This window comes from Sprattus sprattus (genome assembly GCF_963457725.1).
Source record: "Sprattus sprattus genome assembly, chromosome: 16".
In the NCBI taxonomy this organism is placed as follows: domain Eukaryota; kingdom Metazoa; phylum Chordata; class Actinopteri; order Clupeiformes; family Clupeidae; genus Sprattus; species Sprattus sprattus.
The window spans coordinates 7,680,504-7,705,765 of record NC_137914.1 but is presented as its reverse complement, the minus strand read 5'-3'; the positions used below and the strand labels follow the sequence as shown (position 1 = coordinate 7,705,765).

Here is a 25,262-nt window from a genome sequence, read left to right as displayed (position 1 = left end):
TTTAAACTATGCTATAGTGGACAAAGTTGGGAAGACATACATACAGTATTGGGAAAAGATGAGGAATAAATTACGAAGCACTATTGTGCTATCCTGCAGTAGCCTCCCTTATTGGGTTTGGCATTTTCCTTCCATGCTCAGGCCAAACTGTGATTCACTGACAATCAGTAGCAGCACTTTGAAGCATAGTGACACACTACAGGTCAAGAAACTCTATTTGATTTATGAAAAAAAGATAGATGTTGCAATTGCAAACGAACGAATGCTATAGAACTCCAAACGTTTTCATAAAACAGGAATGCATTTGATACAGATGTGGAGCAGCCGTTCCAGTAAGAGCATATTGTTCTGTGCAGGAAGCCAGGTCAAACTGGGATCCCACAAGCAGCACTCCCCCGTTTGTGTGGCCTCCTGTTATGCAAGCGGGTGCTGCCGCGGCTGCTGAGACAGCATTCCTCCTGCTTCTGGAGGAGAAGCACCCAGGGAGGCACATGTGAACGGTTATTATGAGCAAGCGTCTCAGTGTGCACGCCAGACAATGGCTCCTCAGAACTACAGCAGATAATCTGTCAAACATTAACATCCATCTCCAACAATGACTCCATTCAGGGATTTAGCTATTTGTTGTATGTCCATCATCGTATTCCATAATTACAGTGTTGTAAATGGAAACCAGGTGACTGCATCACTTAAAGGGTGTTTATTAGAACTAACCACAAAAGTAAATTACAATCATGACTGTGTATGTGTATATATATATATATATGCTTCTATTTACATATTATTTCAGCAAACAATCTGTTCAAACACTGTCGGTTGGGTGTTATTGTCCTCTGCTTGTGCACAAGGAAGCAATCTTTGTTTGTATTTCTGTGATGATCGTAAACTAATGAGCTCCTGGTGAAACATGGCGCCAAGGTCTACCAGAAGGACAGCTGGTGAGCAGTCGCCCCTGCTATCAAATACCCAGAAGATCATCGATAGATGAATAGGAAGTGACTCACTGCATCGATCCAAAGAGTTTAGATAGATACTCAATGAGTATACAAAGAGTATAGATAGATACTCAAAGAGTATACAAAGATAGATACTCAAATAGTATACAAAGAGTATAGATAGATACCCAATGAGTATACAAAGAGTATAGATAGATACTCAATGAGTATACAAAGAGTATAGATAGATAATCAATGAGTATACAAAGAGTATAGAGAGATACTCAAAGAGTATACAAAGAGTATAGATAGATACTCAAAGAGTATACAAAGAGTATAGATAGACTCAAAGAGTATACAAAGAGTATAGATAGATACTCAATGAGTATACAAAGAGTATAGATAGATACTCAAAGAGTATACAAAGAGTATAGATAGATACTCAATGAGTATACAAAGAGTACAGATAGATACTCAAAGAGTATACAAAGAGTATATAGATAGATACTCAAAGAGTATACAAAGAGTATAGATAGATACTCAAAGAGTATACAAAGAGTACAGATAGATACTCAAAGAGTATACAAAGAGTATACGGTCCCAACAGAACAACTAAGACAGGAAAGTATCTGTGTATGACCCTCTTTCTTGTCGACGTGTCAGTCACGACTGAGAAATAATGCAACCCCAGTACACTTAACCCACCTCACTGCTCTGGTCATATGCCTTATTGTGCCAATCTAGATGAGCACAAGTCATTTGCTCTGTGTGAGCACCAACAAGACTCCTGCGCAGTCAGGTATCGGACTCCCCAGAGTCTCTTAACTGGTGACCACAGCAGTTTATTTCTCAAGAGAATCGGTTGTCCAACTGGCTACAGCAATGCCTTTCCGGCATAAACATGTTGTGATGTTTCCCCTGCATGAACATGCTTTTCACTTCACTTTTTCACTTCACTTTCACCTCTTGGGGAGAAAGCTTTTAATAAAGACACTGAAATAGTGTATTATTTCACTATTGGACTCTATACACTTAGTCAACTTGGATTTTATGCTTACATGAAGTGCATACATGTGGAAATAAAGCTATACTGCAAATCCTACTAAAACATCAAACACCAAGAAGACATAACAAACTGTACAGTGTCAGGATACCTGTGCTGAAGAGCCATACTGGGACTACTGTAGGTCTGAATTATACAGGAGTAAACAGCCAGTCAATACACAGCATAAAAAAAAATATAAAAATCACCTATCACCTGTACTACCTGTTCTGAAAACATGGACCTTATACTGTGAAATGTTCCTCTCTGAAACTAGCTCATTTTATTTAGGGATTATTTTTAACCACTGAAGAAACACAACACCTTCTGATTTCAAACCACTTTTACCAAGTAAGGCTACTCGAGGTTTCCTCAATATGAGCAATATGACACAAACTCCCAGTTGGCTTCAACAAAAACTAACACTGAAAGGCAAGCTCACAAAAAAATGAACAGTAATATGTGAAGAGTATTTTTCAACATGGGCTGTCGTTTGAGGTCAAGATAACAGTTTAATAATATGAGGAAATACTTCAGTTGCCACACAGAGATTAAGCTGTTTGGTAGCTATGGAGGTTTCCAGACAGAAATGTGCGAGGGAGTCTGAGTGTCCTTTGCCTACTAATATGTGGGATATGTCACTTTCACCCACGGCCACGCCCCCACCCAGGCACTGACCTTGCCCTTCTGGGAGTTGCGGAAGCCGTTGCCATGACCACTGCTTCGCGTTTGGGTCAAAACACACAACACAAAGGGGAAGCACTATATTTGCAGGACAGTGACACAATCTCTGTGACAGGAGTGATATATTTCATTTTCCTTCAAGTGTTTCTACAATGTCGGACATTGGCAGTTTGAACATATATTTGGCACGCACAACTTTTCTTCATTCAGTTGTGAATAATAATATGACATGCAGTGACATTAGTGCATTTGTTAAAATTACATTTACAGAGTTCCGTTATTTAATTGAAGTCTATTTTTCTATATCCTTTGAATACAGCAATGCAATGGTGCCTCAGATTCAGAGTTCGTGTGTATTTGTTTTGGTGTTCAACGCTTCCCTACTTGTTGCTTCGTCAATACAACACTGCCCCCAGGTGGATCTAGAACAAACTACAGCTGAGCAAAGCTAGTTGAAGCCATAGACATGTCTATGGTTGAAGCACTCTTACAGCATTGCCTCTCTCCAGCACACAGGTGGTGGCTTATTCACAAAAGTTAACACTGCCCTCATGTGGATTAACAACAAACTGCAGCTAAGCCATGTTGAGTTCAACATCCCTCTTAATAACACGACTTTTCTTTGTTTTATTCAGCGTCTGGTGTAATGCCTCCTAAATTCTCAACGTTATAGAAACCATGTATTTTACCATTACTTGTTGCACTTGGCCATGTAAAATATGTTACTGAAAAGAATGCAAATTGGGCCATTTTCATTATGACACAACTCACTGTTCTGTTTGCACTTGGGAGCATGTAAACCCCCTTGGACAGATGCTCACTGTAAGTTGTGATATGGAAGATATAATAATGAACTAAGGTCACAGCGGTTGGTAGAGCCAGCCCGATCTTCAGTGCAGGGCCCGCCCTGACAGTGTTGAAGCCCTAGGCAAGATTTTACTGTGGTACCCCATCCCCACCCCCCCACCCCCCCCCCCCCCCCCCCCCCCCCAAAATAAGACTTTTATAATTATACAATTATGCAATTGTGTCACTAACATAATACAATGGTTAATTCACAAACACACAAAGCTGCAACTCCAGCCGAGGATGCAACAATGTTTTGATTATGTTACTTGCACAGATACACTAGGCTGCAACTCCAGTGGAAGATGTAACAATGTTTTGGTAAGGCTACGTTAGCAATGCAAAACTAAATAGGCCTACCATCGTTTTATTCATGATACTGGTGATCCCATCAAAACTGATGTATGCTGCTCCGGACATGGACTCTCAATTGTTTATTGGAGTATATTGGAGGTATTGAAGTCCTATCATAAGTCACTATATGCACCGTAAGTAGACCGACTACCACATGGGCATGTGCCCAGGGTCCTGAATTAATGGGGGCCTTTGGCTTTAAGATGTATTATTATCTTTTTTTAATGTGTAAAGTATTACAGTTTTTTTTTATTAAATGGGATTTTTAAAATGTGGTATGATTATGAAATTAACCAATTAGTCAAAGTCAAATGTACATTTCGCAATGAACTTGGAGAAGTGCGCACTTAGCGCAAACTCAAAAGCGTAAACTCAAAAAACTTAAAGAAAAACTAAAGGGTAAAATGAAGGTGTGTTTGACTCCTAAAGACGTACATTTGCACATACAAAATGTGTACACAACACCATGGCCCATGGTATAGTAGATAAATAATGGTTGAACATATAACAAGGGGTCATGCTATTGTGCTGGCCATTAAAGGTCAGCTCTCTTACTGTTAATCTTATTTTGCCACACTCTTTACAAGCTGTCTGTTACCAAAAAAATGTCAGGTCACCATGAGGACTGAAAAGACTAAAAACGATATTTGCCGGACACACCATAAGACTTGAATGAAAACAAACTTTGTTGTTAAACCAAAGTCAGTAGTCTGTAGTGCAGCTATGATATGCAATATAAACGATATGCGAGAACAAACATAATTTGAGAATTTAGGGAGAAATCATTCTTTCTGTTTGTTAGCCAGTTAGACTATCATTAGACTAAATTCTGAAAATAACAGACATGATTTCAGAATGTGTTGTGGTTGTGTGTTGTGGTTCCAGTGGACGGGGGCGGATCAGGGGATCATCTGGAAATGAACATAAATAACAGGTTTGGTAGGCTTATAATGCCGAGCAAAACTTGTATTATCTTACGTGAAGAAATGGTCTTCGCACAGTTTGCGGCTCGCGGCTCAGCATGGCACCAGCCAGGTAATGCGCCGATAGTGAGACTATGACGCCTCGATCCGGGAATATGACACGCAGTAGTTCTCCGTCATGGCGGCGTCAGGTGAGGATTATGTGGTCTCTGCTTGCACCAGTATAGCAATTACAACAACAAAAAAGGGGTAGTATCAAAACCCGCTTTTATGGTATTTTACAGTCGTAAAGGGGTATTCGCAGCCAGTTTGAGGTGTCATGCTTTTTGCTGTGACTAAAAGATAGTTGCATAAAACAGGGATGCTTTGGCGAGGACGCTGCGTAGAAACTGCACCAGTAAGGGCTAGCGATAGCCATTTTTCAGCTAGCAATCTCACAAGCAATGTTTGCAAAATCCACATTGTACCCAATCTACCAGTTGGCTGCTGTATTTGTTTGTTTGAACGACAAGGTGGCATTCCGTGTTGTTGCCGTTTTTTCTATTGGTATTGCTTAAAAGTCATGATTGTATTTTCTGCAGCCTGTCATGGGAAGTTTTTGTTCAGCGATGGTAAACGATTGACAGTTCAACCGAACTGCCATGATGTATTGTACTGCAACTTACTCTGGTCTTTGGAGTACATTTGGATGTTTGGAATGCATTCACTGTCAACAGGCATAGTTAGCCATTAGATACACTATTGGTATTGTTGCCACATAGGAAAACTCTCAATTTGTTTACCAAGCGCAGGCGCATAGGCCGAGGGAGGGGCTCTCTATGTTTGTTTGGGCTATACGAAGTTCACACATGGACTTCTAGAGGGAGGGGGCTCGGGGATGTGTCATTTGTTTTGAAAAGGCCATTTCTACGTGTTAGATAGCAACTGTGTTGTTTTGCATCCATACCTATCTCGGTTGTTACATTTTGGATGCAACAGTCTTGCTTTGTTCCCATTCAGACGTCTTTTGCAGTATGCCTCATGACCGTCCCGTGGCAAATGGGCAAGCATTGCTGTTTTTTTTAATGAAAAAGATAGGGAAGGACAACATCGGGTTTTATACAAAAGTAAGCCATGTTCTTTCGACAAAATAATTTGGGTAGCCTAGTACTAAACATATTTAAGGCAGCAGTTATGCTTCTGCCACTTAATGGGTGATGGTTAGGCCTTCGTAATGTTGTATCATCGTGATACCATCCAAGAATAGACGAGAGATAATACGTACGTCAGTGTCATTGTAAGGGAAGTGCAATGATCCTTATGTTTTTTTTTCCCTTGATGCACAACACTGAGAAAGAAACCACCAATAGCCAGACCTGGTTCCTGAAGGAGTGAGAGATTGACATGAGTGAGAGATCGATGTGACTATATATATAATACACTTGCAGACTTCAGGTTAGACTGAGAGAGCCTGTATGACCTCAAGCTATCTGTGTTTGTTGCAGCTGTGTTGTGTTTGTCACAGTGGCTTGCTTGGGAGTTCATGGCAGAGCTGTAAACACTTGATTCAGTGGGGCACCAGTGGAATTCCCTGACAGCACACTTTTCCACAATGGCATATGGGGTGGCAGCAGTGTAGCCCCCTGCTTGCAGTGAAAAACAACCTCCCTCTGTAAAGTTGGTTGGCAAAACAAAGCAACACTAGCCCCTCCTCTCACCCACGCCACTTGTTTTAGATGCCATTGATCTTGGATGGGTGAAAGAGCTGTAAGGGCTCAGCATATGCAGGCTCGTGGCTGTGGTTGTGTGTGAACAAAGTGCAGGTAATGCTAGACAGACTGCGCACTTTCAGCGCTTATGAACCAGGTGCACAAAGAGAAGACGTTCTCATTGAAGCCACATAATTGCTTATTTTTAGGGTGGATGCAAACTGCATTTATTTGGCTGCAGTTAAATGTTTCTCAGGAGTTATTATTTGTGCATCACTGATACGCAGAGACGTTGATAGGTTCATGAAACAATGGGGGTTTAGCTTTACATTTTCACCAGATACTTGCATCATTTTCAAGTTATTTCAGAGTTAAATAAATATAAGATGTGAGACACTGCTCTACAGAAAGGTTCCAGTCTGTTGCATAGGCTGGCTTTTACATAAACTGAAAATAAACAAAATGAGTGCAATCGGAGTTCTCCTTCAACTTTGTTATTAAATGTACTTTCAGCAGCAGCAAAAGAGAAAAATAAGACCCTTGACATCGATGAAGCAGTCATATGCTAGATTATATGTTGCCAGTGCTTTGTTCAGTTTTGAAAATTGACCATCCCTTGTGGCATAGCCCTTTGCCTATATTGTGCTCCAAATGAAGTGTGACAAACTGTGTTAACTGTTAACTGTGACAATGCCTTATCTGTCTATCTGATGCTCTTCACTTCACCTCTTCAGCAGCTCTTTCAGTGTCTCTACTCTGCACTCTCCTCCTGTTCTCTCTGTTCTCATGTCTTTTGTCCTGCAATCATAGATATATATATATATATTCTAACCCAATCTTTAATTTTATCCTAATCCTAACCCTAACCCTAGATAATTAGATCATAAACACATAATATTTATCAATTTAGTTTATAGCGTAGACTTAACCAATTGTTTGAACACACCAACCCGTATCAGATAATACAAAAGCATCCATTAATGTACTATTCCACTCCATCCTACAGGGGCTAAATAGTCACCATTGCTCATTACTCCATATGGGCTAACACTCACACAGGACAACAACTGGATGCCAGCTACAGGCCAACATTCAACACAACAACACATAGGCCTGCATCACTTAGCATTCAACAAAACAACACATAGGCCTGCATCATTCAACATTCAACACAACAACATATAGGCCTGCATCAATCAGCATTCAACACAACAACACAAAGGCCTGCATCAATCGGCATTCAACACAACAACACATAGGCCTACATCAATCAACATTCAACACAACAACACATAGGCCTACATCAATCAGCATTCAACACAACAAAAAATAGGCTTACATCAATCAGCATTCTGCAGCTATGTGTTACTTACTGCAGTGTAATCAGTGGTTTCTGTACTCTCTCCATTAAAATAGTAATACTAATTATCACAATTAGTGATTATAAGCAGCCTATCTTGCTGCTGGCAGTGGAAGCATGTAATGATCTGTTGCTAGCTTGACATTTCTGCCTGCTATCAAAAATTAACTATGGGAGCCTATATAGCTATTGGTGATGCAGTGGCCCTCTTAGGTTCTGACTAATCTTCTGCAACAGGAGATAACTCTTCCTCTGCATCGCCTGGGCTGCGCCTCTTTGCCTTCATCCTTTTTCATGTTTGGAAATGTTTCTTACATCCATAGCTTTCAAGACTTGTCTTAGTGAATGCATACAAAGTAGTGTGAAGTAGATCTGATGCTGCTTTGACGAGTGAAAAGACCCAAAACCTACTTGAGTATTAGAACAAAAATATCATTTTTTTTTCCTAGGGTTTGAATGCATGATCAGACTGACAGATGAATACTTGCAGGGATATTTTTCTATTATTTTTATTTACAAAAAAAAAAGCTGGGACTTTTCATAAAACAGTCAGGGCTGTAGTCTTGGATGCCCAAGCCTAAGAACCCCACTGCTGATTTGGGTTAAAGTATTGGGTTAAACTAAGAAGTCAAATCTGTATATTTAGTTTAGTTTAATGGCCACTTCTGATGAAGGTGTTCATGTTTTTAGCAGAGGTCTAAATCATATATAAGTCATATAAATGATTTTGATTTTGATGAAGGATTTGTCCTAGGCTTAGTCCTCCTTGTTCCCTAACTTTGCAGGTAAGAAGAAGACGACTAAGAAGGGGAAGACCCTAACCCTCACTGACTTCCTGGCGGAGGACAGTGGAGGAAACCCTCCTACCAGCTACCCTCCCACAAAGCCCACAAGCTGGGCAGATGAGACAGATGACCTGGAGGGAGATGGTGAGTTTGCCATCCATACTTTCCCCGCCATAAATTCACTGTGCATGTCCAATTTCATCAAGTATGATGTAGCCTGTCTAATAAACTTCACCCTTTATCCATCTCAAAAAAATCTCTTTTTATATAAATTAATTCCCCATGGAGCCATATGTGCAACAGTGGAAATATTAGCGTGATTATGATGACTGAAATAGTTGATTGCCTTTGTATGAAAAAAAAAGCAGGATTCACCAGTGTGCTGACAGCCATCACATTCTCACTCTGCGCTCACTGCCGACTGCTCTGTTCTTCTGTCTACATCTGCTTGCGTTTGTGTTCATCGTTTATGACCCCATGTTTATGCCGTCTGCTTTGTTCTTTCATGATGTCAATATCCCTGAATAAACAATGAATGAATGAATGAATGAATGAATGATGATGCTTTTGTAGAGGAATTTAAATGAAACATGCTCACTGCTCACTGCTCCCTATTACCTCACACTCTTCTCAAACCAACCTCTTAGGGCCAGACAACACCTTAGCACTACGCGACACAAGTACACAGATGAGGGTGACTCACTGAAATGTTCCCATCCACAACACAAGAAAAGTATCACCCACCTTTGCTGTTTTCTGATTAAATCTGCAAGCGTCTGATTGAGTTAGAGGTTTCAAACAAAGGAGAGATTCCTACACATAACTAGATTAAAATTCTCCATGGTCATCCTCTGATTGTAATATACATCTGGCTCGGTGAGACCAATAAGAGAGAAATGCACCCCCCTCCAGCTGTTGATGTGTGTCACTCTTATTTGTTTGGTCACAGACATTAGACCGGATACACACAGCCTCTTCTGTCAGACTAAAAGGAAAAGGAAACGGTTGGTAGTGCTTTTAGAACTGCCTGAGGTCTTCTGTTCATGAAAAACATCAGTTATTCAGGCCAATTGGATGATCATATAAATAGAATGGACTTGTCCCTGTTCTCCGTCAAACCTTTGTTCTGTATTGCATGTTCTTCATCATGCAGTATTTTAATGGACATGCCCCTGTTCTCCATCAAACCTTTGTTCTGTATTGCATGTTCTCTACCATGCAGAATTTGAAGGACATGTCCCTGCTCTTCTGTTCTCTAACTCCATCTTGCCCTCTGCTGATGTGGTCTGTGTTCTTAAAGAATGTCAAGAAGTTCACATCTAGATCTGTAAAAACAGGACGGGAAAAAAACAGTGCTAGCGCTCACACACTTATTCATGCTGCCTTATGGAAACATGGCGAACATCAGGCATAGCTATGTTGATAAACAAACCAATCTATAACTGTTTACTTATTAAGGAGTGTAGTCCCAAATGGCAGTTCTTGAACACAGCATCAATACAGTTACATAAGGCAATAAGATAAAGCTGAGATAAAATAAAATTGTTAATTTCATATTTAAATTCAAATTATGCATCTCCTTGATCACAAAAAGCGTATCTTATTTTAAGGTATGTTTAAGTGTTTGCGATACCCCTGTGGTCAGGGTGCTCATGTAGATTGGAGTTGGTCTAATTGGGGTTTCATCTCTAGAGGTTTGGGCTCCATCAAAGACTCTCAAAGCCTTGCAAACAATACCCATCGTACAATAAACATGGTAATAAGATAGATAGATAGATAGATAGATAGATGGATACTTTATTGACCCCGAGGGAAATTAAGGTCATCCAGTAGCTTTTACTTACAAACAAACATGAATCACAATAAATACAAAAATTACAATAAATACAAAAACAAAAGCAATACACGTAGGGAGAACATGTACACATGGGAGTGGGGTGTTAACATATAACATAACATAAGAAAACTAAAATGATCTTTCCTCATCACATCCTTCCCTGCAGTGTCCACCTCTTGGCACACAGAGGATGACATGTACCGGGCACCGCCCATCGACCGCTCCATCTTGCCCACGGCACCACGGGCCGCCCGGGAGCCAAACATCGACCGCTCGCGTCTGCCCAGCAGCCCCCCCTACACAGCCTTTCTGGGCAACCTGCCCTATGACGTCACCGAGGACTCCATCAAGGACTTCTTCCGTGGCCTCAGTGTGAGTGAAGCTGAGCTGCTCGGTGGGGGATGGCTGACATGAAGGTTTAGAATCACACAAGTTAGCTAGCTTCCAGTATATTTGTTGGTATGGTGCTGATGATGTTCTTAGAATTTCACAATGGTTTAGGGGGAGAGAGGAAATGGCAGGTGCGTTTACATGTCCTTCACATGCCCATAAGCCATCAAAATGAATGGTAGGATGTAAAGTAGTTACTTTCATCAACAAACCTGAAAATGGTGCATAATATGCCTTCTAAATACTTCTGAAACAAGCTATTACAGTATCTCTAGCTCACATCACAAATAAGACTGCTACTTAAGATAGCTATAGAAAGAGGTCATGTTTAGTTTACATACAACAAAATATGGATTTTATTCTGTGATCAAAAGTAATTTGTATGATGATCCATGGTGGACGTTATGGAAGGAATATTTGTAGTGAACATATTTTAGGAGCTGTGTCTTCAGTCCTTTAGTCAGCAGTGCGATAGAGGTAGTGGTGAACATAGTTCTCAGGTGAACCGCTCATTTGTTTATCGGACATTCTTGTTTCTGTGCATGTTTGCACTGTGAAAGGACATGTCTCTCTTGCTCTATCTCTCTCTCTCTCGCTCTCTCTCTCTCTCTCTCTCTCTCTCTCTCTCTCTCTCTCTCTTGCTCTCTCTCTCTCTCTCTCTCTCTTCCCCTCCCCTGTTCCTGTGCATGGTGTCTCTGTGTATGCATTTACATTTACATTTACATTTAGTCATTTAGCAGACGCTTTTGTCCAAAGCGACGTACAAGGGAGAACAATCAAGCTAAGAGCATTAAAAAACCTGGTGTAACCATAAATATTGCTTATAAAACGACATAGAAAGAATAAAAAAAGAAGTGCGGGCCTGTTGCTGCTTAAGTGCAGGTTGAGCCAAGGTGCCAGTTTAGGAAGAGAGGTGCTCTTTGAAGAGTATGTGAATGTATGTGAGAGATCATCACAGTAACACTGTCATCTGATCTGTATTTCTGTGCAGATCAGCGCAGTACGCCTCCCTAGAGAGCCCAGTAACCCAGAGCGGCTCAAGGGCTTCGGCTACGCAGAGTTTGATGATGTGGACTCACTGCTGCGCGCCCTCAGCCTGAACGAGGAGGTCAGACCATCCATCTCAGAAATGTGTGCCACTGTTGTCCTTGAGGTGTAAACTTGAAATATGAAGTTGTGTTTTGTTTTTCGGCAGAGCATTAAAAATGTAACTGTGCCAAACATTTGCTGCTTTTCTAGGCAGTCTTCTATTGATGGTAACATTTGTAGTATTTGTCAGATGACGGTGAAAATGACTGATCAAAGATTAAAATAGCATTTGAAGATGGGCAGTGTGTAATATAATGAAGAAATATATATTTATAAATGGACTGCAGGAATGAATTTACAACATCACAGGCTCAGTTGGTTTAGTGGTGTAATGATACCATGATGTCATGTTTTTCTATAAACTGATGAAGCTGCATGTCTTACCTTGCTAATTCAATTGTTCTATACATGAGGGCAAAAGACTATATTCAGAATAACAACATAGAGATGAATGTCAAATATCGCAGCATTTGCTAAAATTGTTAACAGGTTGCTCTCCAGATTCTCCAGTCTGGTTACATACTACAGTCTAACTTAAAATCACCATAAGCAAAAGCCATTTGTGCTTTCTCACTGGGAAAATATAATACACTTTGAGCAGGACTGTTATACTGTACACTGTTAAATGTGTATATGAGTCATGTGCATTGCCCTAGAGTGTATGCATAACTGGAGAATGAGGCAAATGACTGCGGCACACATGGAAATAATCAGCTCAACAACAGTACTAAACCTTGCAGATGTTCATAAGCACAGTATCATGCACAGGTTTTATGCACTTGTGACAAATTGTTGTAATGTGAGAATGCTTTAAAAAATAATGACATGTATAGTTTTCACTTTTACTTTTATCAAACGACAACATACAAAGTACAGCAAACCAGAAAAAGCACATGTGATATAGTACATTTTTTGCTTTTAAACCTCAGAGGAAACAAATGTCAAAACTGTGTTTGACTGAACATTCCCCCCTTATTCCCTTCTGTCGCTCTGTTCTCAGAACTTGGGCAATCGGAGGATCAGAGTGGACATCGCAGATCAGTCCAATGATAAAGGTGTGTGGATTTTACTGGTTGATCACAAAGCATCTTTGATGAAGAACAATCCTGCCACACAGGTTTGCGAATCAATTTGTTATGTGTTGCCTGTGCGTGTCAGAGCGAGACGACCGCTCCATGACGGGACGGGATCGGAACAGGGGCGGGGACGACGGTCCAGACAAGACGGACTCAGACTGGCGAGCCAGGCCCAGCTCCGACACAGACAACGGGCCGCGGAGAGACGAGTCATCCGGAGAACGTAAGCTGACCTGAAGCGCACTGTGAGGAATTTTTCTCTCGTGCATGCTCAGACACTGACACCATCGCCGCGTGGCACCCTGCAGGTTCCCGTGACCGGTTCGAGTCAGATCGATTCCGAGATGGGTCACGACGAGACACCGAACGCTATGAAGGTGGAAGAGACCGGTTTAGGGAACGCTATGATGACCGTGACCGCAGAGACTATGACCGAGGTAAAACTTCCATTCAGTTGTTTCATCCAGGTTGTTGCCCTCTGTTAGATACATAATAAATAATAATTATAATACATTTTATTTAAAGCGCCTTTCATGACACCCAAGGTCACTTCACAAACAGGTTGTTTGAATTACAATCATTTCATAGAAATAAATAAAAATAAAACAAAATAAAAGTCAGTCAGTCAGTCAGTCAGTCCATAAGCTATCTTGAAGAAATGAGTTTTAAGTTTGCTTTTAAAGTCAGTAATTGAGTCACAGTGTCTGATGTAGATCCATCTGATGAAAGTGTTATCAACCATGTTCTTACTGAGCCTGTACTGTGTTGTGCTCTTTCTGTCTATGACTAAAGGCTTTGACTCGCATAGCGGTGGAGGACGCCGACCATTTGGCAGCGGCTTTCAACGGGATGACTACAGAAGTAGCGGAGATCACTATGGAGGCCGTGATCGCTATGGTGAACGTGAACGTGATCGTTACGGTGACCGGGAGGACAAACATGAGAGACGGGATGAGAGGCGTGAGGACCGGGGTGAGAACATTTCTGTCACATCCTGGGTGTGGGCATCCAGATTTAGCCTTATTTGCTTATTTGTTTTTATTTTATTAATGTATTTGTTTTTAAATAAAAACAGGTACAGTATGTGGTTTACCCTGGTGTAGTCTTTTATACACCTAGATCTTTACGATCCCCCATCTCTCACTCTGCAGGTCCTGTCCAAAGGCCCAAACTCAACCTGAAGCCCCGCAGTGTGCCAAAAGACAACGACCAGAGCAGCGCTCTGTCCGACCGGGCCGCCTCCATCTTTGGCGGGGCCAAGCCCGTGGACACAGCGGCCAAGGAGCGCGAGGTGGAGGAGCGGCTGAACAAGGAGCAGGAGAGGCTGCAGAGACAGCTGGAAGAAGAGAAGGCCAAGGGGCCCGAGCGCAGGCCCAGAGAGAGGTGAGGGCCAGGCGGGAAACGCCTCGCATACTAGAGGCCCTCATGGAGGTCCTGCCTGCGTCAGAGCATAGTAGCATAACCAGGTTATCTTCAAAGGACGGCCTTTGTGGTCCATAATGGTTCATAATGTTTTTTGTGCTCATTACTTTGTGCCGTAAATTAGCCCTTAATGCCCCCAGGCACCCCAGCTGGCGCAGCGAGGATCAACTCGAACGCTCTAGGACAGGAAGTGAGTCTTCACAGCCGGGCAGCATGACAGGCCGAGGTAAGAGGTCACGACCCTTAGCACCCAACAATCCATCTTGTTGACCTACAAGGCCTTTAGTGATTTCTATTACACTGACATCGGATGCGCCAGCTGTTTGAAAAGGGCCCTAAATTTGATTTTATTTGCTGTCAGTTTTCAGTGAAATCATGCATAATAAGACATAAGACATACAAGGCACCGAGGCTTACAATGGTGTTATTGAACATTTAACAACACTTAGGGATGGGAATCAAGAACCGGTTCTTGTTGAGAAATACTACCAATATGCAAAAACATTTGTCCACACAGCATGCAATAACTTTGCAGAAATTTCACGTATTCGGTGCGCTACGGAGTGACGATAACGTTAATGAATCTCAACCAAGCAACGGCAGCGCGGCTAACATTAGCGCTTCATCTGTTAAAATCGAAGGTAAACTCCTCCGGAACCTGTCTATTGTGTTAGTGCCACTTTTTTCATTGTGTAAACCAGCTTTCACTATATGAATAATCTCCATTTCCACTTTGAGAGTTTGATGACCTATTCTTAGGTTTGTTTTTGGTTATTTAAAATATTTAAATGTATACATACATACTGTTTATGCTGTTAATGTTAATAAACCCGTTTGTACTTTTTTTTTTCTCCCCTTGCCCAATGAGAAATGATAAGAGAATCGATAAGGAATCGGATCGATAAGCAGAATCGAAAATGGAATCGGAATCGTTAAAATCGTATCAATTCCCATCCCTAACCACACTTGAGAAGTGGGGTTTTCTCAGTACCTCTGTTCTGTGTGGGGGCGTGACAGCAGTTCTGGGCTCTGCAGCTGCCTCTTTTAGGTGGTCATCCATTGTTAGGTGAAAATTCACTCAAGTTAACTAGGAAAATATGCATAACGGGCTCACTCATGTCCTGGCAGACAAGAGAGAGGCACGGGCTCACTCTCATCCCTCCACTTCTGTAGGTTCTCGACGCAGGGAAAGCGACCGCTCGGTGGAAAATGAGGTGTTCAGCGGACGTGACGAGGAGCCTCCCTCACCTAGCAGTCAAGCCCCGCCCCCCAAACAGGAAGCACTGCCTCTGAAGGTGGTGCCTGCCCCGCCCCCCAAGGAGAATGCCTGGGCCAAACGGAGCACACTGAGCGCCAGCTCGAGTGAGGGAGACGCCCGGCCCATCTTATCCCCCAGTAGCAGCAATCCCCCCAAAATCAGCAGGTCAGTGTATACACACACACACACACACACACACACACACACACACACACACACACACACACACACACACACACACACACACACACAGACCCAGACCAGTCATCACGCAGTGGTGAAGTGTTAGTATAGCCTGCTTTTTTTTTTTCAATAAAGAGGTAATGTCTTTTTACCCCCATTTCCATCAGCGATGTTTTAGCATGTGTCTTTTAAACCATTAAAGCATAACATCATTTAAACCATTATATCCTTTCTAAATATGGACATGCAAGTGAGCTTCTAGGTTCTGGGACATGTGAAAGGGCTGTTGCACGTGTCCACAGAGTCAGCCTCTTGTCCTTTTGCCTTAGTTAAGTTGGTGTTAGGCCAGAAACACTAAAGTTGCAGCACCAGTGCAAATCTTTCAGACTGATGACTTATGACTTGTGACTTTCTTAATGATACATGACCACTTAGTACGCCGTCACGACTCAGTGGTTTGGAGAGAAATAGTTACTGCCTTGTGTTGCGCGTGCACCATATGTCAGTCACTAAAGGCTGCTGTTGTACAGATAATGAACTATTCATAATTGTTAGGGCCACTTCTTATGGACCTGTTTTTCAGTGCACTCACATTTTGCTTAATAATAGTACACTTACAGGGTGCTTACATTTCTTAAAAATCATTTTGGTTGGTGACAAAAACATTGAAGATGTGGTAGGAATATAAAGAACATATTTGTTTGAACATTACATTTTTTTATTTTGCAGGTCTCCAAGTTCAGCTGATGAGAAAATACCCCAAAGAGGTAAAGGTAAGAATAATGGCTTGATGGACCACTTACTGTTTATTTTGGGCTCAGTATCTCCCCACTTAGTACTCATATTTCCTGTCCTCACAAGCTGCTGTTTCAGAACCAGAACTCATTTTAGTCTCTACTCAGATGGATTGGCATCCCCGTGTTCTGCTGCTTTGTGTGTGTGGTCAGAGCTATAGCTACCACAGGGCCATGGGAGAGCGACCGTGGTCAGACCTTATGTGGCCTAACCCTGAGCCTGACTCAGGACCCTCAGCAGCTTCCCCACTTCCTCCTCCCCACCTCCTCCCTCCCCACCTCCTCCCTCCTCACTTCCTCCTCCCCACCTCCTCCCTCCCCACCTCCTCCTCCCCACTATGGTTCCCTTCTGCCAGCTCAACGTTGGCCTCTCCTTTCTAGATGAGAACAAGGCTGACGGCGTGCGGCGAGACAGGGGCCCCTCGCGAGGTCGGGGAGGGGCCACGGGTCCCCCAGCTGGCAGGGGCCACGGAGAGGCAGCCAGCCGAGACCGGCGGAAGGAAGCGGACAGGTCAGCCAATCAGTGGCGCCCCTGTGTGGGCATTTAGTGTAGAAGGGCACAGGGTTCTCCCCGCAGGCACTGTTTGCCAGGCAGCTTGCGTGCGTGCAGGCGTGCAGGCGTGTGTGTGTGTGTGTGTGTCTGCATAAGCCCCCATGAAGTTTATTTTCATGTGGTGAGCTTGCTTCATATACTTGCCAACCTTACCCTGATTTAGATTCAGTGATTTAAATCTTACATCCTCAAGCCTATTGTGTCTCTGTGTGCTTGCTTAAATCCTCACCACTTTCGCTCTATGTCTTCTCCTTTGGAGGTGGTGCAACGTAGAACCATTGAGGTGCTAATGGCGCTTTTTTCTTCCTTCGTGTCTCCACCTCTCTATCGCAGTCTTGCGTCAAAGCAGGGGATTTTTAAGAATCAGTTACCATGCTGGTGATTAATAGCAGAGATAGACTTGTGCTGTCTAGTGTGGCTGCGTGGCTTTTTACTTGCCAAGGTTGCTGTCAGCACTGCCTTATTCAGCTGCTTGCCTGCCAGCATTCCCAAACAAATAGAAAAGTCTGTCCTGGTTGTGGTCTGCTCAGATCAGAAATGCTATTGCTTTTTTTGAAATACCTAACTGTGCATTATTCATCCTTTCTTTAGTTTGAAGAAAAAGGTACGTTAATGTTCAAAACAGACTTCACAATGAATGCTCTCATGAGATGTACATCACATCTATTGTACGTTGCTTGTAGAAAGGACGGCCGAAGAGAGCGTGACCTCAGACCCACACCAGAGCCAAAGAGATATGAGGAATCTCCTAGCCCTGTGAGTCTCTCTCTCTCTCTCTCTTCTCTCTCTCTCTCTCTCTCTCTCTCTCTCTCTCTCTCTCTCTCTCTCTCTCTGGCTGGCTCTGTCCCCTCTCCCAAACCAGACCAACACTTACACCCCAGCAGAGGTTAACTCACACCCAATCAAAGCTGTTATGTGTGTGACTCGTGCTTTTCACAGAGACCAGGCAGGTGTGTTATGTATGTGCAGTAGGGGTAGGGATCACCAGAGACTGCACCAGTCACTTTTATCATGTAATGTTAGTCATGACTCAGTAAGTTCATGTTGTGTGACATCATTTTAAAAGCATACAATAATTTAAACTCTCAATAAGCACTGAGCACTGTGAAGCTCTTAAAGCCATTGATTTGGTTATTTTGGGAGCCATACATCCTAAATTGAAACTTAACCCTTAAAGCCTTAAAATACAATATTAAATATTACAAATTATAATTTCTTTACATGTTTTGTAAGGTATGACAATACTCATCTGCCAGTTGTAGGGAGAAAATGTAAAGAAAAAAAGCTTTTGAGTAGCTTTTTGGTTGAAGCAGTTCCTGTTTGAGGTGCACACTTTGTTCAGCAAACAGCCATTTAAAGGTGTAGTCCATGATTGTAATCCCATACACTTTTTGTAAAATCGACGAATTACTCCTCACGGTCCTGTTTGTTCAGGGTTCATAAAAACTCCAGTGTTCATGGAGTCCTGGCTCTGTAAATGGGAAACAAACATGGTGGTTTATCCCAAGCCATAAACATCCCAGTCAATCAACATTTTTCTATTATGCTTATGTTAACTAATTTTTTATATTATTGTATTATTATAGTTAGTTTGTAATATGTAGGCACTCAGAGATTCTTTTGAATGAAAAGTGCGTTAAAAATAAAATGAATTATTATTATTATTATTATTATTATTATTAACATGGTGCTTTCGAAGCACAGAAGTGAGGGGTGTAATTGTATCGACTATTGAGCTCAAATATCAACAACCTTTTGTGAAACTGATCAAGAATACTGCACCACATCTTTGAGAAAAGTGGTGTAATTCACTGCCTCCTACACAATCAGACATTGGAGCAGAGTTATTATAGATTTTCTTTATTTGGGTTTAGTTTTAGTTCATTTTTATGACAAGCAGTTTCATTGTTGTTTTCAGTTGTACTGTTGTTGACCAGTTCATGTTAGCAGAAAACCTACCAAGCAAGTTTCCAAGATGTGAAACCTGAACTTAAGTGACTGAGTCTTGAATGTCTTTTAATGAATGATACTTCCTGGCATGCAGGTCAGGATTCCTATCTTGCCTTTATGGCCGTCTGTATTGCTCATTGCATTTATGATGGGCTAGCAAGGTGATGGCCCTGAAAAAATCAGCCAAGCACCCTACTCCACTGCCACCATGGTTGTGACTGATTTTCAAAACAGTGTTTTTTTGTGGACATGACGTGAGCCAATAGCAGTGGTTGCTGTTTGGTGGTTGAATGCTATTACAGAAAGAATACAATTTCGGGAAAAATCACACCAATCACCTTATTGAGACATTTTTCATTCAAGTCCCTATTATGCAGTGCATTCTGGCAGGTTTGAAAAAAACTTGTTATCATTTGTAAAATGTACCTCACAGAATGCTCGTTTCAAATGCCCACGATCATAATTTTATAGGATCCCTTTTGTATATCGCACAACCTTGCCAGCCCTTTCAGATGAAAGGTTACAGTGGTGTGGCCATTTGGTCCCAAAATAATGTTTTAGCAGTTTCAAGAAACAAAACCTCCCACTCATCCCCTCCTGGTGGTGTGATGAGTGTATGACACCCTACAACCCCACCTCTAGCACGCCTCTAGGTTTATTTTGAATTCCTCTGATGCAGACCCTACAGGGTGGTGCATCACTGTCTAGAGTAACATTATAGTTATTTGTGTCATAGAAGCACAAGGCTGAGGCAGCCTTCCAAATACGCAAACTTATAATTCTGCTTTGTGAGTCACTTGTTTTTTCACTGAGCAAACTCAAGTTGCAGATTGACCTCGTTTCAGAATTCACATTTGTAGAATATGTATGTAACTCCATTAAAATTCTGTTTTAAGCTCATTTCTAAAGTTAATTGCGTTAAGAGAACACCTCAGCAGAGATGTGTTTCTGTTTCTTGCTGTTGCCAGGGAACAGGATGATGATGAGGCTACAGGTGTTGTTTAAAAATAACTGGTGGAATGTACACAAAAAAAGGCAGCAATTTACACATACTTTTTAAATGTAATCCTATGTGTAAACTTTACCCAAACAAGTTTCCCTTACTCAAATATATTAGGTAAAGCCTACCTAGATTACCTCAATATATTTGATCTGCTTTCTGAATGCAAATTAATGTTAAAATTAGGCTTTATTTACTAATACTTTTTTAGTTCTTTAAGGACCAATATGTAATTAATGTACTGTACTACATCATACAATGATCATGATTGTCATCAGAGAGACATAAAGAAACAGGCAGAACTGAAATTTTCATTTTAAAATCTCCAAGCGGAACATCTGTGTGTGATTTTGGCCTGTGTGATTCCTCCAACTGCCCATTTCCCCAGCACCATTTCAACGCCCCGGGTTGCCAGAGTTAATGTTTCATTCTACCCAACCAAAATTTCGCCACTCTCTCCTCTCTCTGTCATTCTTCCAGCACCATTTCAACGCCCCGGGTTGCCAGAGTTAATGTTTCATTCTACCCAACCAAAATTTCGCCACTCTCTCCTCTCTCTGTCATTCTTCCAGCGCCATTTCAACAACCCGGGTTGCCAGAGATAATGTTTGATTCTACCCAACCATAATGTCGCCACTCTCTCCTCTACTCTCTGTCATTCTTCCTCTGGTTCTTCCTCTATGAACTCTAGGTCTTGTACCAGGATAAATGAGGATAAACCCACATGAGCTTCGAGACAGAGGAGGAAGGGGAGGGGACAATGCTCCTCAATATTTTGAATGTGGAATGCAGGACCGATTTTAATCACTTTATTGCCGGGTTACATTTTGCTCCTTTAATATATAACTCTTTCTAGAATTTGAATGGGAATTTTCTAGGCAACACATATAAGACAACTGAAATAATATGAAATCATTCAAATCAATTTACTTTACATCAATTGTTTTATTAAAAAAGATGAGATCCTCTACAACAGGGGTGGCGAACCACATGCTGCTCTTTGCCTGCGCCTGTGTAGCTCAGGGCTGTTATGTCGGACATTTTGGTTTTTACATTTTGAAATATATTTCTAATAAATCAAAATGCAGTTTAATATTTGACAGTACTGCCAATAATTTTGCCAGTTTCCAGGTTTGAGAGATTATTATTTGTATGATTGAAATGGACTTGGTGGTTCATAAAGCTTTAGTTTATTAATGGAATAAGAAAAATCATTCAATTTTAAGGCTGGCACAAAACAACATGTTGAGCAACTTCCAGCTTGCTTTAGTGTGGTTTAGACATTGCATTAATTCAGCATTACTGCCATATAAAAAGATTGAGTGTAATTGCCTATTCTGACGTACAAATGTGTGTAAACAAGTGTTTACGAGACGCCATCTGTCTGCTTGTGATTGCTACCAAGGGACACACATCAGCCAGCTGTAGCTGTTCATGAACTTCAGTGTGCCTTGCGTTTTTTACTTCAAAGCTGCGCTTTCCTTCAAACCTCATGGTTCACAAAGCTTCGATAGATCCAAAGGCTGTTATGAGCCAGGTATATTGCACGAGAAAGTGGTGCTTAGGGGAAAAAATATGTTTCACTTACGCTATTCTGGGAACACCATCTATGCCAGTGCTCATCAATCTTACTGTCAAGGTAACCTAAGGTTTAACCTAGGTGTAACATGGATTAATTGGAGCCATAACAAACCCAACAATGTCTTTGAGAGTCATCATGGGCTGCTACATATCTTTGTCATCTGTCATCTTCAGGTACTTTGATGCCAAACATTAAAGGCAACAAACAGCAGTTCTCATGTACGTTGCTTTAAATGTTTCTTCGTGAAGCACATTTCAGTGGAACAGCTTATGGGCAGTTTGATTTGTCGGTCCACTTGTAGGGGAAACTGTCTGATGGAATGATTTAACTCCTCAAGAGAGAAATATTTCTTTACAAGAATATGTAGACAGTGCAAGTTCCAATGGTACAATTCCCTCAGGCAAATTATGCAAAACATCTGGAGGGTGACCTGAGGTGACAAAAAGAAGGTCTGTCGGAGATGGCACACTGCCATTTAAAACCAGAACAATGGGCTTGGGTAGAGTCATTCAGTACAGCTTCACCATGCAGTCTGTGGTCATGTTTTTTTTAAAGAGGAAATATTCATAACTAAATCTGTGAACGTTCTGCTGAACAAAAGCAAACAAAAATTTGCAAACAAAAATTTGAACCACAAAAACTTTGAGGGATTTATCCAGACAAAAACCCCCATCGGCCTTACAAAGGACAGCAGCAAAAATAGATGGGAGTGTAGATCTCAAAGTAGCAGGGCTATCCCCCAACACCCAATTAAAAATATCTTGTGCTTCTTGCGTGATGCCCCCAGTGCGTTAGTACTGTTACACTACATTTGGGCTAAGGACCACAGTGATTTTGCAAAGCTAAGGCTCAACAGAATGCTGGGACATGCTAGCTTGGTAACGAGAGGTATGGAACTAACGACTGGTCTTTGGTCATAGTAGCCATCCATTTAGAACTAGTCATGGCAGTTTGTACTGTTGAGAAAAGACTCATTGTGTGGTGGAAAGAAGTAGTTCTACAAACAAGTCAGTTTTAGTGATCAAAACCCAGGAAATATATCCATTAATTAACCTAATGCAAGTGTGACAACCGCGATAATGGGGTCCATGGCCTTCGGGTAGGAGAAAAATTAGACATGTTCAAGGTGGCAATGGGTCCACGACGCTAAACGCTGTGTCATCCATTACCCCTTACTTATTAGAGAAAATTAGAGAACTTATTCACTTAATGTGGAATTTATGCATTTAACTATATTGTATTTACATTACCCCAGAGTTTTTTTTACAATCTGAATTGGTTTTGCCATTGGTTGTTACAGTTTATCCAGTCACGGTGTTAACTGTGCCGCTTCTATTCATGACTGTGGTTGCTGAGCTGAAACTTGGGTTGTCAGTTCTGCATTACTTTCATTATTTCATTTTCAGTGTATGTTATCCTAACAATTCAAGGTCTCCTGTGTCTCTGGAATGTATGGTAGAACATGAGAAATTTCACACAAAAAGCTACTGTCTTTTCAACCCAAATATTATTAATGAAAATAAAACTCCACTGAAATGTATCAAAAACTTAAACAAAAATGAATACTGAAACTTATATGCACGTTTCCTAATTGCAACCAAACTAAATTAGGATTTGAGATATCTTTTCATCAACTGAGCTCTTTTCAGTTAATGTTCTTCATAGTAAAGGACCCTCGAGCCTCTATTCACCTCTTACAGTAACAACAGTTGGTCCTCTTCAACATGATACGTTTTGGAAGCCAACAGCCTGCGATAAAAGTAATTACAAAAACAAAGACCGTAAATGAACATGATGAAATCACAAAAATGAGGTCTTTCACAGTCACCACAAGAGCATTCAACTCTTGAAATAGCTCTGGAGTTTGGCCATAGGAGTAAAGGTCACTTTTTCATTTTTAAAAAGCTGTGCTGTAGTAAGCCATCAAGCGGCAGATGTGGAGCTGCAGCATAATGTGCTATTGGTGAAGGAGAAGAGCACCACATGCTGGGATATCTTAAGTAATCAGCCCAACCTGTTACTGTCTGAATAACTGCCAGAAAAAACTGTGCTACTCTGCATGAACTTTCTCTTGTTTTTTGTTTACGCAGAAATTCAGCACAGCCAGTAAGTACGCCGCCTTGCTAATGGATGGTGATCAAGGAGATGACACCGATGGCAGTCTGGATTGAGAAGAGGAGGAATGAGGTGCGGTGGAAACAATCAGATCTCCAGATACTTTGAAGCAACAGCACTGAGGGACTTGTTACCCAACTCTTGTCCTACATCTAAACGAAACCATACCCCCGCAACCCAACTCTTCTCTTATGGACTGTACCCAAACTTAGTGAAATACTGGACTTGTTTTAAAATAGGGGAAATGAAATGTTGAATAAATGACTATAACAAATAAGCAGGGTTAAAAAAAGAATCATGGTCTTACTGCTGGGACACATACAATCATTCAACATTGCACTTTTGGTGGGAACCTTCTATTTCAGCTTCAGCCTCAGGCAGACTATGTAGGCAGACTATTGTTTCCATTAGGTTTTGAGTGCTACCTCCATTTGAGAATGACATCTTTGTGATTGTTTATTCCAAACTGCAGATTGCAACATTATGGATAGCAATACATATCAATTTCTATATTTGTCAATTTCAACGGTTTCAATGTAGAGCAAATTGAGAACCTCACCCACTGCAGCTGGCCTGGTTGGTCATGTACTGTATGTGGAGCAGGTAAGTTACTTCAACCCTCGAGAGTGTTTCTTGGTGTAAAGGGTATATTGTTAGCAGGTATACCTTATCCATATGCCTAGTAGGGTTCCGCCCTGAGGTGATGACCTGCAGATATTTATAAAGATGTACTCCAGACATATGTACTTCGTAAATGTCTCCTTAAAAATAAGCTTCAGACAGAAGTGGTATGTTTATTCATCTGCAACTAGCTGAACTTAGCAGCCTAGCACTGCTTACAAATGCCTTACTCTTGTATAGTTAGTGAAGGAGGCAAGAATAAACTCAAGACATTGAGGAAGCTAGAAAGTTTGGCTTTTGCCATCTTGATCTTGATATTTGTGGTTGGTTGACTGAAATCAGTGTGAAAACGCCACAGTAAAGCTTTGAAAAGCGCATAAGATTCAGAGTTGGTATTTTTTATAGGACTGTGACTTCAAAGCACTGTCATTGAAATGGTGGAATCAGTATCACTGTGTTGTTTTTTTCTCTCTGCTCTTGAGTCTCAGTGCTGTTTTCACATTAAAACAAATCAGATGTCCCTAGGAATGCTTATGTCATGATACAACTGTAAGCTGTCTAGGAAGAATGCACAAGCATTTTTTTTTTTTATTCAAATCATGATGTGGCCTTGTGAGTCCACAGTCGGCGATGAACTATGACTTCAAACTCTAAGCGTTGTATGCACAGCTCAGAGGGGCTCTGAAAGGACCCACTATCCCTGACTCCCATGAAAATGTAAACAGACTTGCAAGTCCCCACCATGGGAATGTTGGGTTGCTGTAATCAATCCATT

At 41.4% G+C, this 25,262-nt stretch overlaps 1 protein-coding gene across 1 annotated transcript; it reads left to right on the top strand.

Annotated features, from left to right (window-relative positions):
- The first annotated feature begins 4,961 nt into the window (after positions 1-4,961).
- On the top strand, positions 4,962-24,724 carry eif4ba (eukaryotic translation initiation factor 4Ba). Its single transcript, XM_080853390.1, has 15 exons — positions 4,962-4,975; positions 8,618-8,761; positions 10,621-10,826; positions 11,836-11,952; positions 12,934-12,988; positions 13,092-13,232; positions 13,318-13,446; positions 13,802-13,981; positions 14,161-14,392; positions 14,572-14,657; positions 15,605-15,854; positions 16,602-16,645; positions 17,048-17,177; positions 17,903-17,975; positions 23,842-24,724. Exons 1-15 carry the CDS (start codon positions 4,963-4,965, stop codon positions 23,920-23,922), a joined length of 1,881 nt encoding a protein of 626 aa, XP_080709516.1. The 5' UTR covers position 4,962; the 3' UTR covers positions 23,923-24,724.
- The last annotated feature ends 538 nt before the right edge of the window (positions 24,725-25,262 follow it).

Excerpts from the sequence above, each read along its gene's own strand:
- eif4ba (XM_080853390.1), top strand. Across the intron at positions 13,233-13,317 it reads AGACGAGTCATCCGGAGAAC|GTTCCCGTGACCGGTTCGAG; the intron begins GTAAGCTGACCT and ends GGCACCCTGCAG. Across the intron at positions 14,658-15,604 it reads GGGCAGCATGACAGGCCGAG|GTTCTCGACGCAGGGAAAGC; the intron begins GTAAGAGGTCAC and ends CCACTTCTGTAG.